Below are 19,283 nucleotides of genomic sequence, written 5' to 3' on the forward strand. Positions count from 1 at the left end.
GTGTCATTTGCTTGAAAGGTATGGTAGCATTTCTAGCACACAATTTTGCTTTCTCTTCTAAATCTTCTTTTTTATTTCTAACATATTTGTATTTCTAGTTATCATCTCCTTATGCATTCTTATACCAAATATTTCCAGGTTTTAAAGTCATAGCATTAACTGGTCTTTCAAGTCAGAAATACACAAAATGCTTAAATAGCTTAGTTGCAGATGAAATAAGTAAGTTCTTCTCTTTCTAGATGGGTGAAGGAAAAAAATATCTTTATTTCACACACAAAATGAAGGAAACTAGAAATCTGAAAAAACAAGCCATTTTCTCTTTCAGGAACCCTGTAATTTTGAGATGTAAAGAAAAGGTATTTGGTTACACTGGTTATATATACATACACACACACAGACATGGTATTTGCTATGAGGGCATTCATAGCAAATTTATCTCAATACATTAATTATGCAAAGGATAGAACTGCTACAATTAATTTTTCAGGCAAAAAGGTCAGATGACAAAATTTGTAACTTGGGTGGGGAGAGATGGGCTAAGCTGATTGTGCAGTTCACAAAATATTTTAAAACTCAACAGACTCCCTGATTTTCTTGTATGCTAGGCAATTATGGGTCTTGTGTTTTTGTTAGACACAAGCCAAGAGCAAGCAGATTTAGCCAAAACCAGAATATAATAGCACAAGTTTCTACTTGGAACTACCCTTTATATTCCCCTGCACAAAAGCTATTTGAAGTTCTATTGAGAAAGACAAAGAAGTGTTCAGTAAACCAATTGTAATAAAGAGGTCAGATGTGAAAAAGTGACTCCTACTACCTTCAATAACTTTGCGTTTGAGATGTCTTGTCCCAATCTATCAACCTATAAGGACTGAAATGGGCAAGGCAGATATCAGCACTGCTCAGACCAGACAGAACCATTGGATATATACAGAGCAGGTGCTTTCCAATCTCAAGGCTGGGAAAAGAACAGCCAAAAAGCTATTGACTCAATAAATGAAAGGAAAAGGTTTCCAATTTAAGCCCTGGGGCTGCAATATATATAGAATTTTATTTCTGTGTTCTGCAGCAGGCAGATATTCTGCATATGTATGGCTTCTTTCTGTCTGCAATAAAACCATCTTACCTAGCATGATTCTGTTCTTATCTACTTCTTTAATGGAGGGTACAAATGTATAGTAGTGCCAGGCTTAAAGCCTGACAATCCTAGGTTCTGAGTTAACTGTTTGTTAGGTAACTTCAGAACACTCAAAAATATGGATATCTCCCCCTCCAAAAAAACATTTATTTCAAGAAAAAAATGCTCTGCTTGGCTTACAGCAAGGAACAGTTTACTTCTTTTATTACAGTTTTCACACCTACTTTTCATGCCTAGACCAGCCTTGCTCTTGCCAAACCAATGCTCTCGTTCTCAGACCTCTCAAAATTAATTTATTGCAACAGTGATATTAAATGCTATGACTTCTCTTAGCCCTCTCTTTATCACAAATACAGTACTTGCTGATCCCTCTTCAATCACTGGGTTGGGCTTTCTAGTCTTTATTGAGCCTTATTTAAACTGTAAATCTTTTGAAAAGAAACAAGCACCATTTTATGTTTTGTACGGTACACAGTTTGTACTAAATATTAAATTGCAGCAATCATGATGGCTAGTGTTGGGGTGAAATACGACTTTTTTCCACCCATTTTGACTACCCCTGCTGAACGATCCCATGCTAAGACACACTGCAGTAACATTTAGTCAAATCTATGTTTGTCCGAATCTCAGAAACTGAAGCATTCCTTCATCATTTCCAACTATCTGAAAGAGATCCATTCTAACCAGTCACTAGGCAGAGAAGAGGACTCTATACCAATTGCAATTACATTAAATATTTTGGGTATTTGCAATAGATTAAAACAAGTTTTTATGAGTGAACATAAACTCATCATAAAAATGCTTTCACATGGCCATTACATTCTTTGATACTATTTGCATACATTCTTGTACTGTAGAGCTATATTTGTGAAGTAACGCTAAGGAGTTTCCACTGTTGTTTTTTAACTAATTATCATAGGAAAACTAAACATAGTTTTAGTCTGAAAGATGACTTGTCACTTATTCCCTCAATACACAGTTCTTAACTCTTTCCAGCATAGCACAACTGAGTCATTTGCATGCTTCACTTTCTATAAGCTATGCTTTTGAAAAATAATTTAAAAGGCATGTAATTCCCCAATATGAAAACAGAAGCACTGCTGCCAAAAATAGTATTCTACTACATTTCTTTCTTTAGGCAGAAACATACAGTATATTTATCAAAAAACATAGACAAAGGAAACAGAGAGAACCCCAAAATACAGTGTTGTGATTAATGATTAGTGATTTCTGCCACTGAACAGTTGATGCCTATATAAATTGTTGCAACACGTAATTTTTATTCTTCATGAGTTCTCAGCACACCTGTAACACTGAGGGTGCCATTTATTCTACAATGCTGGGAAAAAGTATTCACTGGCTTATCAGTTAATACAAACGTGCATTCCAACTTGCCAAACTCTCATTAATACAATTAGCAAGCATGGGAGAGGACAAGTGAAGGAAAAAAATAAATTATGGGTGATACAGTAAAGTTAAGAGAAATCTCCTGAAAATTAGCCTATATTTCACGCTATTTTTTAAGTACAGGATTAGCACTAAAAGAAGGTTATAACCTCACTCCTCCAAGAAGGTGGGGCAGAAAATAAATTAAAATCTACTTCCACACTGAAAAAAATAGATCAATTCCAAAATGTAGCTCCATTATAGATTAGTGTCTATTAATAGTTATTGATTTACAGAGCTAATTCACACAATTCGCATTGCATTCTAATACCAAGTATCAATATTAAGTGATTAGAAAACTTCGAAGTGCTTTCCTCAGTCATGAGCAACTAAAACCACATTAAAGAAAACCCTGCCTTATGCAGGAGGGAAAATGCTGTCAGACACAATTTCAGCTTTCTATACTTTAACATACAATATTTCATAACACATTATTACACCAGCGGGGATCCACACTGAATATAAAGCAGCACATGTCCTCTACTTCATGCATACAGCTCTAGTAAGATCTCAAGTTTCTGTATGAGGCAATCAGAGTTTAAAATCTAAACTTCACATGTTTATTCAGCTATTTTTATAAAGTAAAGGTTTGGATGAGAACTTACTGTAATGTTCCAGTTGATCTGTGGTATCCTTGCCTGGAGATTTAGACTGAACATAAGCAATAGAACTCCAGTAACTACTGATGCACTACAGCTGACAAATTCAAAGAAATAAAGTCCTTCACAAGGGGAACATTCCATGATGGTCTCTATACAGATGAAGGAAATCAAAGCCAAAACCTAAGATGTAAAAAACAGGAAAATAGTATTGTAAATTTTTGAATATAGTCACAAATAATCCTGAAACATTCATTGAGGAATTGATACTTTAAGAACGTGCAGTACAACTTCAGTAAGACTCATGATTTAAAGTAAGAATTCAATACAAGATATACCAAAGCTAGTTTGCTACTATAGTACTGAAAGCTTAAGGCACACTCATCTACAGCTTACTGGATAAATGATAGTATATACTGGAAATCTATTAAATGGCACTAATGGGGAATCTATGAAATGCTTCCAAATCTAATTCAATGCAAAGAGCCTAAACCAATAATTCTGTTAGTGAAATGTGTTCTCTTGCAAAAGTTTCCAAACACCTTGAACATCTATGAAATTTAAGAAGGATGCAGACATTATAATCTCCTTTTTATAACTGTGTTTTCCCATGGCTTTTTTTTTCTTTCCATAGAAAACTTATGGAGGAAGAGTTCCCTGAAATCTGGTATCTCCTCAGTATTCTCTTTGATAAAAAAAGATAGATTGGACAGCCTTCCTCACTTGGTTGTCAAAATAAGGTATAATCTGATTTTCATACTAGAAGAACATTGTAAAATCATTCTAAGGTGTTCCTAAACTTTTTGCCATCACACATCCCTTTAGTGTAATCTTAATGTACATACCTCCACTAAAAATCCAAACACCAAAATGAACACAAACGATTAATGAAAACAATGCAATGAAACTTTGGAAAAGTTTGTAACAATGTACAACTAAAAGATTCTTCACACCTCCCTTGGATTCTGTCTGCACCTCCCCAAGGGAGGTACACCTCACAGTTTGGGAAACCCTGTTCTAAGCAACATAAGCTGTGCTGTATCCAGTAATAACTTTTCTAATCACTACCGACAGAAAAAAAATACCTCATTTAAACGATAAACTTGGATTACTGAGATTTTACTTCTAATTTTTTTTTTAAAATTACTAAATCCTAAACATAGAGAAAATAGACAATTGTCATTGATCCATTTCCTGTTTTTCTATCTTGGACTGAGGTCAATAGTCAAAGTACAAGAGGCATTAATTTTCATATTTTAGCCATAGTTACCTACTATTAAATTGGCATCACCATAATGAGCACTTAAGCCAGAGGTACACAACCTGAGATTCCCCAAGTGTCTTGGCTGTAGTTATCATCAAGTTGCTATCCAGCATAATTTTAATGATTTAAATTAAACAAAACCAAATTTAGTTTTTCTTCTTGCTTGCCCGCTAGTTTTATAGTAGGGTTTCCAATATGCTACTCAAAGGACAAGTTCAAATCCCAGCCCTGAAAAAATTGTGCATCCTTGACTTCAATACTGTATCCCTCATTTGCTTTCATGCCACTTTGCCCACAGGAAGCAAAACTCTACATGAATTCACCAACTCACAGTCAAGAAACACCGGACTATTTCATACTTAAGCAATCTGCCAAATGCAAGAATGATACACCCAGTCATAATCCATCCCATTAAACTCCATGGAAACAAGATCTAGGACAGAAGGTAAAGGACAGAGAGGATCTCAGGCAGATAGAGCAGTTATTCTTATAACATGGCCAGCAGAGTTTTAAAACATATTAATAAATCAGGAACAGCCAAACTACAGCTCTTCAGATCTGGAATATTAATCTGATAAACTGCAGCCAGAATAGTCCATTTTCCAGGAATGTAAGATTTGTATCTCACACTCACAAATCTGGAAGACATAAGATTCATTATTATAATTGTTATGATCACACAAACCTTGTAACTAGTTTGTTTGTTTGTTTGTTTCAATTTATATAGATGCCCACCTCACTTAAGTGACTCTGGGGGGCTCACAAGTTAAACAAACAGTAACAAATTGGTATAAATAAATTAAAACAATTAACTGAAAACATAAAAGCATGGGAAAGTGCCAACTTACAACTCATGGACAATACAGCCATCTTGCAGGCTCTCCGCATCCATGGGATCCCCAGGCCTGATGGCACAGTCATGTCTTCAGGGACTTCCTAAAGGCCAGCAAGGTTTGGGCCAATCTAACCACTAACCAATTTTACCCTGTTCATGCTAATTATCAAGGCATTTGTGTCATGCAAAGAAAGGGACCTACTGCTGAAATAACCCCAGCCATGTTGCAAAACAAGACTGGTGGTACAGAATAAAATGTGGAATTGGCTGCAAAATTCCCCCAAATAGTTTCAGTTCTTCAAGAGCCAATGAGTTCTTTTATAACTATAGTAGATCAAAGAACAACAGCCAAAAAAAACTTTTCCCAAATATTTTGTCCTATTGCAAAGGACACTGCAGCACATATTTTTGAACTTTGGAATTGGCCCCGCACTCCACCAAAGCAAGTAAGAAAGAAAATGAATTGAAGCAGCACCAGATCCATTTTGGCAAATCATCTTAACGAAGTATTACTGTCAACATCTGAGAAAAATGAAGAGAATGCACTGAAGTATAAATTTAACCTCAACAGAAGTTTTCATAAGGAAAAAGAATGCTACCATTACATTTTGCCTATTTAGTTGGCTGCATTTTATCTTTTGATAAATTGGGCAATAAAAGCAGTAAAAAAGCCTCCATCATGATTGCTTAAAAAAAAGCCTTCCTGTTTATCTGAAGGAGCCCATAAAAAGATTTATTGTGTGTGTCGTTCAATGACATAATTACTCATGATTGTGAAAAACCACCAAATAATCAACTTTTTTTCCTACTGAAGAATATTCATGATCTTTGAGCAAAAACTTTAACAGGAGTTACTTTATCCTGTGACATGCTAAAGGTGATAATACAGCACAGTACAGGGATGGGGAAAGGGAGAGAAAATTGCCTTTAGAACTCCCCAAGTATATCTTAACATCAAATCTCTCACTTGTACTCAGCTTTAGATGTATTATTCTGATTTAACTTGGCTAATACTAAGTAGGCCTCATTCCTTATAAGAAGGATGCATTTTCTATATTGAAGAGCACAAAAATGTGTATTTTCAATAATATGACTATCAGTGAAGTATTGAATTTCCAAAAGGAAACTCTTTTTTCATTGAAGTACTCAATGATTAATTATGTACTGAACTCTCCTTTTTTATGTTCTACCTGCAAAGTCCTCCATCATGTACATGGGTTCCTAAGATATAACGTAGTTAGGCCTTATCATGCAGCCTTCCCCAACTTGGCACCCCTTAAAGTGTATGAGACTTCTAGGAGTTGTAGTCACAACAGATCTGGAGGGCTCCAACTTGGGGGAGTCCATACCAAGAGGTCTAAGCCTTCCACACATTCTGAAAGAAAACCTTATTTTCCTCATCTGAGACATATGGCACTTTCAGGGGAAGCATGTCTACTGTTTGCAATGCAGTTACAGTGTGAAATTTTATTAGCAAAAACGCTAAGGCAATGAAGCAAGTTAAAGAAACTGGCCATTATGCAGAAACAGTTCTTTTAATACACACACACACACACACACACACACTGTATGTTTCAGAATATGTGCCATATAGGGGTGCTTGGTGGGATGTACTTAATAAGTTGGATACCCTCTGATTTTACTTTTCATCAACAGCAAAATGGGGGGCCACGGTGGCCCAGTGGTTAAGACACTGAGTCAGAGGACCATTTAGGTCAGCAGCTCAGCAGTTCGGAACCCGAGAGAACGAGCCACGTGACAGAGTGAGCTTCCATCAACTTGTCCCATCTCCTGCTAACCTAGCAGTTTGAAAGCATGCAAATGCAAGTAGATGAATAGGTACCACTTCGGTGGGAAAATAACAGGAACATGAAAGGAGCCCCCTCGGGTGTCCCCTGGGCAACAGTGATGTCACCGGCAAATCCTTTCAATAACCAGCCTCATGACTAAGGCAAAATAGTGCTTAGTAGTCAGGATAGCAAATGTGATGCTAGCAAACTTTACTGCCAGCTCAAGGACTGGTGGATTGTCTGGCTGTGCTCACAGTTACACTGAAACAGGGCTGGAACCCTCCAGATATTTTGAACTTCAACTCCCGCCAACTTTGACAGCAGTGACAAGAAATGGTACAGTTCTATTAAAAACATCTGGAGGATGTGGTTAGGTTGTGTATTCCCAGTCCAAACACATGCACCTCCTTGCAGCCACTCATAAGGGGACTGGGAAGCTCACAAGTCTAAGACACACTGCTGTGGTTAATGATTACAGTGCTGGACTATGACCAAGAAGACTCATGTTCAAGTCTACCAGCAGCCACAGAAACTCACCGGGTGACTTGGGGCCAGGTCTAATCTACCTCAGTGTTCTTGGAGAACAGAATACCATGTACAGAGCTAGGACCTCCTAGTACAAATGTGGGTGATTGCCACTGTTTTCTGTATTATTCTTGCTGTATTAATTTTTATGTAATTTTATTGTATTTTACATTTACTTTTTAGTTTTGTTAATAAATACCAGTGTTTTTTTATTGTAGTGTTCTCTGGCCTAAAGGCCATAATAAAGGTTTGATTTGAGTTGATATATCTGTTGTTGTTGTTGTTGTAATGAATAATAAATTTTAAGCCATATTTTACCTTAATATCCAAACGAAATTAGAATAAAGAAAAAGCAAGTCCCATTTTAAATTAAAAGCTTTCATTTCAAACAGCAGACTTGTTTAAGATTTGTCGAAGTATCTATCTAGTATCCAACTACCAGTGCCAGAATGCAAGAATTTTAATAAGGGAATAATCAGGAGCACAGCGTGACCTAAAAGGAAGGCACTAGAATAAGAATGTTAACAACTCAAAAATATTCACAATCTCAGGAATCCCAAATCTTCAGTCTGATCACTCTGTTAGATGCCATGCTCTAAAAGACAAAACAGTCTTGACATACTGGAAAAACAGGAATATAAAAAAATAAAACGGCTAGCCACAACACTAAGAATATAGTCAGTCCTACAAAAAAAAAAAACACCCAAAAAACAAATTAGCAAGCACTTTAAGTTGCACCACCATTTCTAATGCCAGCTCTAAAAGCAATTTGAAATTGAAAGCATTAGGCCAAAGAAAGGAACAAAAATTAAATTGATAAAGGCAAACTAGAAATGTTTGGCTTCCGAGAGATTTTGCTTTTTTCCGGTGATCTCTTCCAAAACAAATATCGGGTGGATTTCATGCTTCAATTAATGTTTCATCATTTAAAAAACAAATTATTACTTTCTAAAAATAAGTATAAACATGGGACCAGGCCAGAAATTCCATAAAACAATTAGAAGAGTTTTAAAAAAACAACTCAATATTATCCTTGTATATTCAGTACATGTATCAGCAGTTCAAATGAAATGCAATACATCTCACATGTGCACTTCTTTGTTCAGCAGTATTTAGCTTAGCTAAACACCAGAATCATTGCTGTAAAGACATTTAGTTTTAAAATATGAGTAGGGAGAGTGTAAATCCATAAAAACTTTCACCAGGAGTACGACCTTCCAAATAAGCATGGTAAGTACAAGAAGCCCACAAACAAATTGCATCCAAAAAGCATTTTTTGGTCTCCTTCCTCCCTTAAGGATAAACAGCTGCAAAGATAAGGAATAAGCCAACAAATAACTGACTGTCCAGGTTTAAAATGATTCAGCCTCAGGATGAACAGATGAAAGTGAACAAAGTCTGCAATTCTAAAGGATGGTACATGAAACCAAGCTCAGATAATTACAGAGCCCAGATTAGGTGGGAAATGCAGCACAAAGATAGCTCAACAACATAATAGGAAACCAATGATACTGAGCTTCACCTAGGGTTGAACTAACTATGACAGCACTCACACAACATGGAAATTACTGTAAAAAAAAGTTCTGCTATGCTGAATATAGTAACAAGACTCCTGATGTCTGCTGTTGGAACACGGCTGCAGAGAGGGAGGCATAAAAATCAAAGACTCAAGCCATGGCAAATTCTTTAAGTCTATCAGCATGTTTAGAATTTTGCAACCAACTTGGGGGAATTTTCAGTTTGTTTTTCCCCATCATATCCTCCAGCCCCCACCCCAGTGGTGGTGTTATATACCACTCCCCAGCTTACCTTTCACCTTTTTCTGGGCACAAAGCTTTTTTAAAAAATCTTTTAAAAAGTCAGCAAGGGCAGGTAGCCCTGTTGGACATTAAGGGATATGTCCATGGGCACACTGGTACCCACAGGCACCACGCTATCTTTGACTAAAGTTATTAGTTTCTGTTTTGTTTTATGGCATTCCTCTATATGGAAAAGGTCAATCTGAAATATTCTGTCTCTGTGCTTGAGGCCTGAGCTACAGCTTCAACAATGCAAGCAAGGCGTACAATATTCTCCTCTAAAAAGCTATACAAAAATTAGCAGACTTGGCACTGTCCTATGTTCAAAAATCATGTTTAAATAAGGAAAAGGTGTGAAAAAATCATTCATTTATTTTACAGAATGTCTATTCATCACTACTACATTTCCAACAGACACTGGGGGTAAACAGTAGAACAAATCAGTACAATTAAAATAAACTGTAACTAAATACAATAAAATTCCTATCCAAAATCATCATGGAATCCCACCCAGCTTCGGCCCAAGACATGATAGAATAAAATCACTTGAATCTGCATGAGAAAAGCCATGTTCCTCATATTTTTCACACAGATAGATCACTTCTGTAAAACACGAATTGTTATATCCATCATCACTCATGCCTTTCAAGACTTTTTAAGCTTTTACTGTACTGTAACAAAATATCCTGACTTTTGAAGAATACAGATTCCTCCGCCCCTCCTTCTCACACTGGTGCAACAACACTGAAATCGAAGGCATTGTTTCCTCTGAGGGTTCTCAAAGTAATTAATTCTGCTTAGTTGTAAACATGTCCAGGGGGCATTATAGGATGATGTGTCATAATTTGAAGATTCAAGTTCTTAATTACATAGCTACCAATCTACAGAAGCATCACATCTCAAAAGTCAAAAGCAATAAATAATTGCATCTTCTACCAAGCTCAGCTGTTGACTACATGGCATCAATTAAGAACAAACTAATTAAGGACAATTAATAGGTTACAAAAATGACCGTGCTGCAAGAAGATGGAGTGACAGCAAAAGAAGAGGAAGCTATGCGCTAGGCCAACTAAAAGAAAAAAGTTAAATATAGCCCTTCAGTTAGGAAATGAGAAGAAAGGAGCATTGAAACTTGCCAAATAATATATGAAAGACTCTTTCCAGACAGACATTTTAGCATATACTTTATTTAGAGAAATTTCACAGAAGATCCAGATAACATCAGCATATTTTAGTCATCCCCTCATCTTTTATCTCCTTTTCATTCTTCTTAATGAGAATAATCAGAAAGCCTCAGCACAAAAGCACAATTCTCCATATACAGTATATGGCTGTGATGGATGGGGAATGAGGGGACCCAGCATAATGACACTCATCATTCTTCTCCAAGGTGCATTAATTGCTATGAGTATGTCTGTAGGTGTTTCACACATTCAAGCTAGCATATTTAAAAATACTACCATATGTGCTAGTGCCTTGTCTCTACCTACTTTTTCAGTTTCCTGATTCAAAACAGAAAAAAATATTTCCGTCATTTGTAAAAAAATTGGACAATCTAATTCTAAAGTGTTCTTCACAGAAATACTATTTCCTGCATAATCATATGACACCACTGATCTTGAACAGGGAAAAGAGGTGTTCAGAACAGAACCAAACTTTTAGTTCATGTTCATTAGGCACACCTTCTTAATGTTAATAATTTGCTTTCACTGAGCCCATAAATCCTATCAAAAGTGCCAGTTCCCTCAAAGGAATGAATGAGGAAGGAGATAGAAAAGAAGCAAAGGAGGATAAACATCCAAGAACACCTGGTTATGATCCACCCACTGATGCAAATGCATGTTGCATTCTTTCCCTGCAGTACAACACTTAATAGGAACAAATTCTGTAAGAATTTCACAAGCAATTCCCCAAAATGGAAAAGAATAATATGGAAAAAAAAATGTATGCCTTGAACACAAAGACAAAAAGGTTTTAGCACCCAGGCACTATCTAATTGCAACAGGGTGAACAGACACCAGGGTAGAACTCTAAAAATTCAGACACAAATGCTGTGAGAAAGGTGAAAGAAACTGTAACAGTGGAGTTGCAGGACATGCAACAAATGTGGACTCTAAAGAGGTTATAGAGAAGAGAATAGTAACCTTAGTTTCTGTGGGCTTCTGTTTGTGGAAGATATATCCTGAGGAACATTAAGCACATTCAGAGTAGTGTGAACTGTCATACTTTTTCCCCAAAATAAATACCTTAGGACATGGCAAAGTAATATGCAAAGCTTTTTTCGTGACACATGTTTATCCTTGCTATTCTTCCTAGTTATTCTTCTTCTCTGCCACTTTCCCAACATAGCATTCCCTGCATACATCAGTAAGCATCAAAATGTACACTTTTTATTATTTATAAAATCCCTCTATCTCACCTCATGGTAAGATAATCGGTATATACAATCAAGAGACAATAAATTAAACAGCTGTCAAATAAGGTTTTAAAAAGCAACCTTCCACTGTCTCTTCCTAATACAGGGTCCCCCATATTAAGAAGTCTGTGGCTAAAAACAGTTTTCACTTTACACAAAAAAATACCCTACATCAGTACCAGTCAAAGCACAAAGAGAAGAAATATTCTAAAGAAGGCATGCATTCCATCACCAAGAAGGTCAAACTTGGTTGAGTGACAATATAACCAGAGGGGCCTTTAGAACCAAATTCAGTTCACAGGGATAATAGAAAACTAAATTCTAAGTGGTTTAAGGTGGTTGACATCAAAACCAACACCCTCCCTAGCTCAGTGACAAACAGGCAGCTACAGCAAATTTTTAAGAACCAGTGTGATATGTTTTAAATAATCAAACCAATCAACATACATCCTGACCAACTGTTGAGCTGAACTAAAAAGACAAAACAGAAATAGAGGTGACTATTAAATTACTGTACAAATACAGTGAACAGATGGAACATTATAAACAGAATGTATGCAAAGATGGGTGGAGTTGGGCGTAAATACAAAATGGTCTACTGCAGTGAAAAGTAGCATTAATACTTGGCTATTCCTTGCCTTACTTGCTCAATGGTTCCAGCTAATACTCCTACAACCTCTTTAAAGAATTTCAAATATCCTTGCTATGCTAAGCCACCTTTTCACATTTTAAATTTACAAAATTTATACCAACTAGCTCAACCCATGAAGGCAGCTTACTCTCAAATTTCAAACAATGCAAACAGGAAAGCCAAAACATGTTAAATGTAACAAAGCTGAAAAATACAACAACTATGAGCAATCGCTAAACATATGTAACAAGAATATATTTCAAAGGCTACAGTAAATAAACGTGCTTTTATGCAAGGCATTGATTTTAACCTTTAAAGCTCTAAATGGCTATTTCGTTTATTTACTTTATTTCTATGTTGTCCATTCCTGAAGGCTCTAAGTGGCCAACAGTCCAAAACACCATAGAATAAAAGAAAAATCCTCAAAAATAATATATCAAAACAATGCAAAAAAGAAAATATACAACATCATGCATTTTACGAGGTTGCCCAATTATTAAAATCTGTACAAAAGTCCCTTTGAGGGCCTCCCAGTCACAGACGCTCCGCCTGAATCTGCAACTGGCCCCCACTCTGACCACTTCAAAATGCTTTAGCATAACCCTTAGATTTCTGTAAGTATTTAGGAAGGAAAATGTTTTTTTTATGGACATAATTTTAAAACGTTTTATGTGACAGTTATTGTTTCAGAATTGTTGTTCCCTCCCTAACAGTTTTCAGAAATACTCCAAAAAGTATTATGTAGTGTGGTCTTAAAATCTCCAATACAATCAACCAAATAAATGTGCTCAGGGGAGCACTTACAAGGGCATGGCATTTAAAAGCATTAGCACAAGCTTGTCTATAGTAAGTCTGATTTCTGAGAATGGGAGTAGGCTACTTTGTGCTTTCCAAATATTTTGGATTACAATTTCCATAATCTTATGAAGGCTGAAGTTGAAACCATATGGTGGACACAGGTTCCGCTGCCTCAAAACTAGGTAAGTACCAATTATAATGAAAGCCTGCAGAAGCAACATATTATAAGGACATCATTCCTACAGAGACAATGATCCAGCTGTTCTTTTTAATTCTTTCACTTATTCCAATACTGATTCAATCGTACTGGAAATTGTAGACAGTACTGAATCCATTAAAAAGAGGTAGAGAGAGGTCATATGCATAAAGAGAGTACAGTTCTTGTCCATTCCTTCAACAGGAGCTTCAATAAAGGATTTGCTGAATAGATAAGAATCTTGGCCTCGCACAGTTAACATGAGTACAGTATGTGCCTTTCCATAGTTCCCATTAGGAAGAATTCCTTTTAAGTGTACAGAATGCATACTTCAAGAAGGAGGATTCTACTTATTTGCAGTTAAAAGACCATGCAAATGGGACAATGACAATGAGAATACCTTGCCAGCCAAGGTCGCCATGGCCTGGACTGTCTCCATCACACACACACACACAAAATGGGCACAGAAGGAAAAACTCTGTGGCAAATTACTTCAATATGTTCAATACTGGCAATAGTATTCTTCTACCAAATAACCTGTAGCTAACAGTTCAAAACAGGCACCCACTGGCACTACCTATAGAACATGACTTGTTTTAAGGAATTTACATGAAGAGAATGACACTGATAAGAGCATAGAACTCCTGAACTACTCCAATATTAGCTGCTGGCTGTAATTCAGACAGAACCAGGATATTTCAACTTTTTTTTATAGAGCAATTCAAAAAATTACCTTCTACCCTTGGTTGAAACAAAGCCACACAAATGTTTCAAATTATGCCCCAAAAAGAAAAATTTTTTCCACTGTCTGAATTTTTAAAGAACATTTCACATTCCCTAAAGTGCCCAAACTTCCCACACTGTGTTTAAACTGCCTGCCAATAATGTGTCACCGAGCACCCTGAAGTGCAATACCACCATATATATATTGCACCACCATATATTCACAGAGGGGTGGGGGCCTCAAGTAAATATTTTCCAAAAGAACCCAAGTTCCACAAATTGAACAAAGGGGAGATGAAACTACTATTTGCAATTATACACAAAACTACAAATGAATCTAGAGAACAGAAAGTTACATAGAAAACATGACCGTTCTCCAAACACTACAGCAATCGACCGTAACTAGAATATCTATGTACATTTCTTATATCCTAATGTGTCCTGTTGTAAGCAGCAAGCTTTTCTTGTGCCTGAAAAATTTCAGTATCAAGTTTACTGTTCAGAATTGAAATCCTATACTCTAAATTAGCTAAGAGGTGCAATTTAGCTTAGATAAGCTAACTTGAACATTGAGACAATATATACATTTGTTGTGATATATTTAACTACAAAACATCAGGAGCTCCAAAATGTTATTTTAAAAAAGCAGTCACAAAGCCTGTATTTTATAGTTTCCATGGTCAAATGAGCAAACATGTATAAATATCTGCTGAATGTGCATGGTTCAGACAGTTTGCATGATTTTGTAACACACAGAAGACATACATACAGTATGTATCTGTATTGTAAAAGAGTTAGAAAAGCAAAGGACTGAAGATAAAGAAACAGAACATGTGAACAGTCAAAAGGGTATTGATGGAAAGCATGAGAATGATTCAGAGATGGATTCATTAAAAATATCATAACCTCTAATCAATGGAATTCTCACAAAGAAAGTATCTATGTTCAGCTACCATCAAACGTCAGAAAATAACTAAACTTTAGAAGTTTAATGTAAATAAATACTACTGGGGGAAGATATTATCAAGAAACAAGTTACAAAATTAAATCTACCAATAAAGCTTGTAAATAACAATAAACCTTGTAAATTACAATAAACCTTGTAACATAAAAGACAACACAACAATTGCTCATGTGTCATTTGCTGATGTAATCTAATTACTGAAAATGCCTGTGCTTCCCTTTTTGGATTATAATAATAGCCCAATAACTGTGATTTTAAAATACAGTAATATATAAACACCTATCTTGAATAATGTTCATCTCACATTTTGTTTGTTAATTTTTTACTGTGGGGTTGAGTTTAGACAAAACACACAGAAATGACTTTAAAATCTCAAATGGCAGCCCAAGCCCAGACTAATGTTAAATGTTAGCATTACAGTTGTACATGACAGCTCTTCCAATCAGAAATGATCCCCAAATTGTTTTGAAGTGCTTGCAAAGTTAGCATTTTTTAAAACATTCCATCTAATAAATCAGGGACCTAAGGAATATCAAAATGTGGCTTGTGATCATCTTGTGATCTCTGAATTCAAATAAAAACAGAACTACATGTATCTGGGTAATATATTTACTTGAATGCCACGCAACATAAAATAATTAACAAGCACTTTCTTGTTAAATCACAACAAAATCTACTTCTAGTAACCAGTGTGGTATGAGCTATTTCCCACTGATGAGATTTTGTTTCATTCTTAGAACAGAAATAGAAAGAAATGACTACATGGACATAGTTCCTTCCCATATAATCATACTAGGTGCCTTTCCCATGCTAGACAAATTCCACTGATCACCCAGAATTTTTTCCATGTCTCATAAAGCTGCCTCTGGAAAATACATCCTTAAAAGTCCTCTGGTTAAATGCATAAAATATGCAGAAATTCAGGTCATCCTGACATAAATAGATTGGAACATCTAGTTTGCAGTCTTGTTTATTAAAAAATGCTGCTGGAAACTTCTAACTCAGATTCACGGTAAAAAGTTTGCCATTACATCTCTATGCAGCAAACTATGATTTGTGCACACCGAGCTCAAGCCCAAACTATGATTTGCTGCTGCTGTTAGAATATTCCAGTCATGGAGTACAAAGGAAGGCTGCAACATGTAAGCCCAAGTCGCAACTGTTTATGCACATAATGCCAAATCATGGCTCAATTGTAGTAAAGCACAATTTTGTGTCCCTGAGATTTGTCTCTCTGTTCTTGAAATGCCACTAAAAACACTTAACTAGGATATCAGAACTGCAGTGTTCAAACATAGAGATAAGAACTGTGGCACCTAAGCAACAACACAAAAGAAACTCTAGCCAGACCAAGGTCAGTAAACAGCCCACACCCATTTTCTTTTCCCAATTTGGCCATTCACAATAGATGTATGATGGAGGCATACGTCAAAGATGTTAAGATGTAAATCTCCGATACCAATGAAAAAATTAAAGCTATTAAGACATCAACAAACTAGCAGTCAAGGCAGAAAAAGAAAACAATTACAGTACAGTACATTCAACATACAATATCACATCAAATACTTTTCATGTTTAATAGTCTAGGCTGGTAGCTATTTCTGTGGCCACACCTTATGCCATCAAAAACAATCTACAATAAATCACTTTGTGGCTTTTCAAACATACTTCTGCTGTTCTCACTGACATTTGTATTATGTGGAAGTTAGTACTGTACATCAGTTTCAACACCTCCACCCCACCTGAACTACAAGCTTATTTTGCCTTCTACTTTCACATTTAAATACAATTAAAGATGCTGTTGCTCAATTGTTCGGGGCAGGAGGAATTGAAAGGTGAGTTTTGGAATATTTTAATTTTAGACCTACTTTCAGTGCTTTTGTGTTTTGTTGTACTATAGTACAGCAACTTTAGTATAAGTTTTTCACCAATTTTCTAAAAGTGTTTTGAGGAATTTTGTAGACCAAATGGGGTATAAAACTTCTAAATACATAAACAGGAGTCACCTGAGCAATATGAGATGACAGTTGTTAAAATTAGAGACAAAAACATAAAAGATAACAATTGTTCACATTTCTCTGACACAGTATAAGCCACATTTTCTGTGTATTTCCAATTTCACATATTTCCATTCCAAATGAAACAGTAACAGAGACCAAAAGACCCACGTATTTCACTGTTGCAATGCTGTAAGTTCTCTTATGCATAAAAAGACTTCTGAGTTAATAAACATAGGATTGTCCTACATGAAATTACCTAGTTTCGGGGAGCAGACACTTCTGTATGCCAAAATATAAGCACTTTCTTGGTTATATTATGCAAACTGAAACAAAGGCATGAATAGATCTATCAGCTAAATCAAAACGAGGAAAAGACATTGCAAACACACTAGGAACACACCTTGAGGTAAGAGATAAAGGGTCAGAAGAGGATATCTTATCTCCTACTTTTTTTCTCCCCAGTTACAAAGAATGACCTTGCAAAACTGGATAAACGTAAATAACCATATACAATGTCACCTGTTGCCAAACTGCTCCCTAATTAAACAGAACCAAACCTGAAAAGAAATACTGGTGAAACTATAGGAACGAAGAATGAAGAAAGGAAAATGGATCATTTTCATAAAGTTCTCTTTAGGGGGAAAAAAAATAAGAGGCACCAGGGAGACAAACGAAACGCCAGTATCCTCAGCAAAATATACAGAGAGTCCCATCACCTTAAAGTAGTTGTTCATAAAAAGGAAAGGGGAGCATGAAGAGAAGAAGAAAAGTAATATGCTATATATAATCCCTTTTTCCCTCTCCAAAGATCTTCAAATGGAATATGAGTTCCCCCAAATCCCAGCTCTGCTAGGCTTGGGCACAACCAACAAAAGAATCCTTGTAATTCTACAGATTTGTGGCAGAAGCTTTTGTAGATTACCATACTTCATCCTCTGCAGACTGACAACCTCACCCATACTGATGGGCCAGAGAAAAGGCACAGAAACAGGCGAAAATACATGGCCTGCATTCTCTACATGTGTTAGTTTTGGGACTCCACTATTTAGGAGAGTCTTATCCAACGTGGTACCCTCCCATAGCACTGGGCAACAATTCCCATCACACACACTCCAAAAATACAGCACAGGCTATTCTTCCGACAAAGGATGGGAAGTGTGAACACAGGGCAAGGATGATCCCCATAATTTCTTCCCCCTTCGCAGCATCCCCAGTTATAGCATATCTCTGCCAAACGATTAAGGGTACCACCCATGCTACCAAGCTCAAAGGGCCCAGCAATCCACTCCTTGGTCAGAAGGAATCGGGCTAACACTTTAGGATGCCCTGCAATGTGCCCATTCCTTTCCATCTGTTGTGACAGACCAACTGGGCTGATAAACCAGACATCTGGAGCCTTCAAGGCCATTCCACAAAAACAGGGGGGGGGGGGGGTCACCGAAGCAAAGGTTGGCCCAGGTGGAAAAAAATGAAAGGGGAAGAGACTAGCCATCTTTCCCCAAGCAGGCACCCTCCAGATACCTTGGACCTGAACACCCATCATCCTCCTCCTCCTCCTCCACAACCCCCATGTCACAGAAGAGGCTCCCAGGCGCCAGATGTTCCTAGGAAATAATGTAAACAGAGCAGGAGCACAAAAGGTTGAAGCAACATATGGAAGTCGCCATCAAGGTTCTTGGGAAGGGGGCAAGGGGGGGGAGAAGGGGGGAGACCACCAGAGAGGGGGGACCCCCCCCAACCCCCTGCTGGACCTTGGAGGCCAATCTGTCCTTCGCAGGACGGGAAAGGGGGTCTCGTCGGACACAGCTGGAGGGGGGGCTGGGGGAGAAGAAAGGAGCGGGGCAGAAGCCGTCCTCGCTTGCCCCGCCGGGGAGAAGGCGGCGGCGGCACCCGGCGGCCCAGGGCATACCCACCACCTGGGCGATCTTGAGGCGGCCGAAGGGGCCGCGCAGGTAGTCGGGATCGCAGCGGAGGCCGCGCAGCCCATGGCGCTGACTGACGGGCTCGGTGGTGGGCTGGTAGGGGCTGCTGGCGCCGGAGATCATGGAGGTGCTGGACGCCTCGCCGTCGAAGCCCTCCAGGTCCTCGGGGCTCCTCATGGCAAGCGCGGGGGTCGCGGCCCGGGAACTTCGCTTCACGCGGCGGCGGCGGAGGAAGAG

The 19,283-nt window shown here is 37.5% G+C and overlaps 1 protein-coding gene across 1 annotated transcript in view; it reads right to left on the reverse strand.

Moving 5' to 3' along the window:
• Positions 1-19,283, reverse strand: part of CMTM4 (CKLF like MARVEL transmembrane domain containing 4) — a 32,134-nt gene extending 12,851 nt beyond the window's left edge. Inside the window, exons 1-2 of the mRNA XM_063313019.1 lie at positions 19,038-19,283; positions 3,190-3,366 (exon numbers count right to left, since the gene is read on the reverse strand). Coding sequence (XP_063169089.1) covers positions 3,190-3,366; positions 19,038-19,223 — 363 coding nt within the window. The 5' untranslated portion in view covers positions 19,224-19,283. The remainder of the gene's footprint in view (positions 1-3,189; positions 3,367-19,037) is intronic.

Source organism: Candoia aspera, chromosome 11 (genome assembly GCF_035149785.1).
Source record: "Candoia aspera isolate rCanAsp1 chromosome 11, rCanAsp1.hap2, whole genome shotgun sequence".
Taxonomy (NCBI): Eukaryota; Metazoa; Chordata; class Lepidosauria; order Squamata; family Boidae; genus Candoia; species Candoia aspera.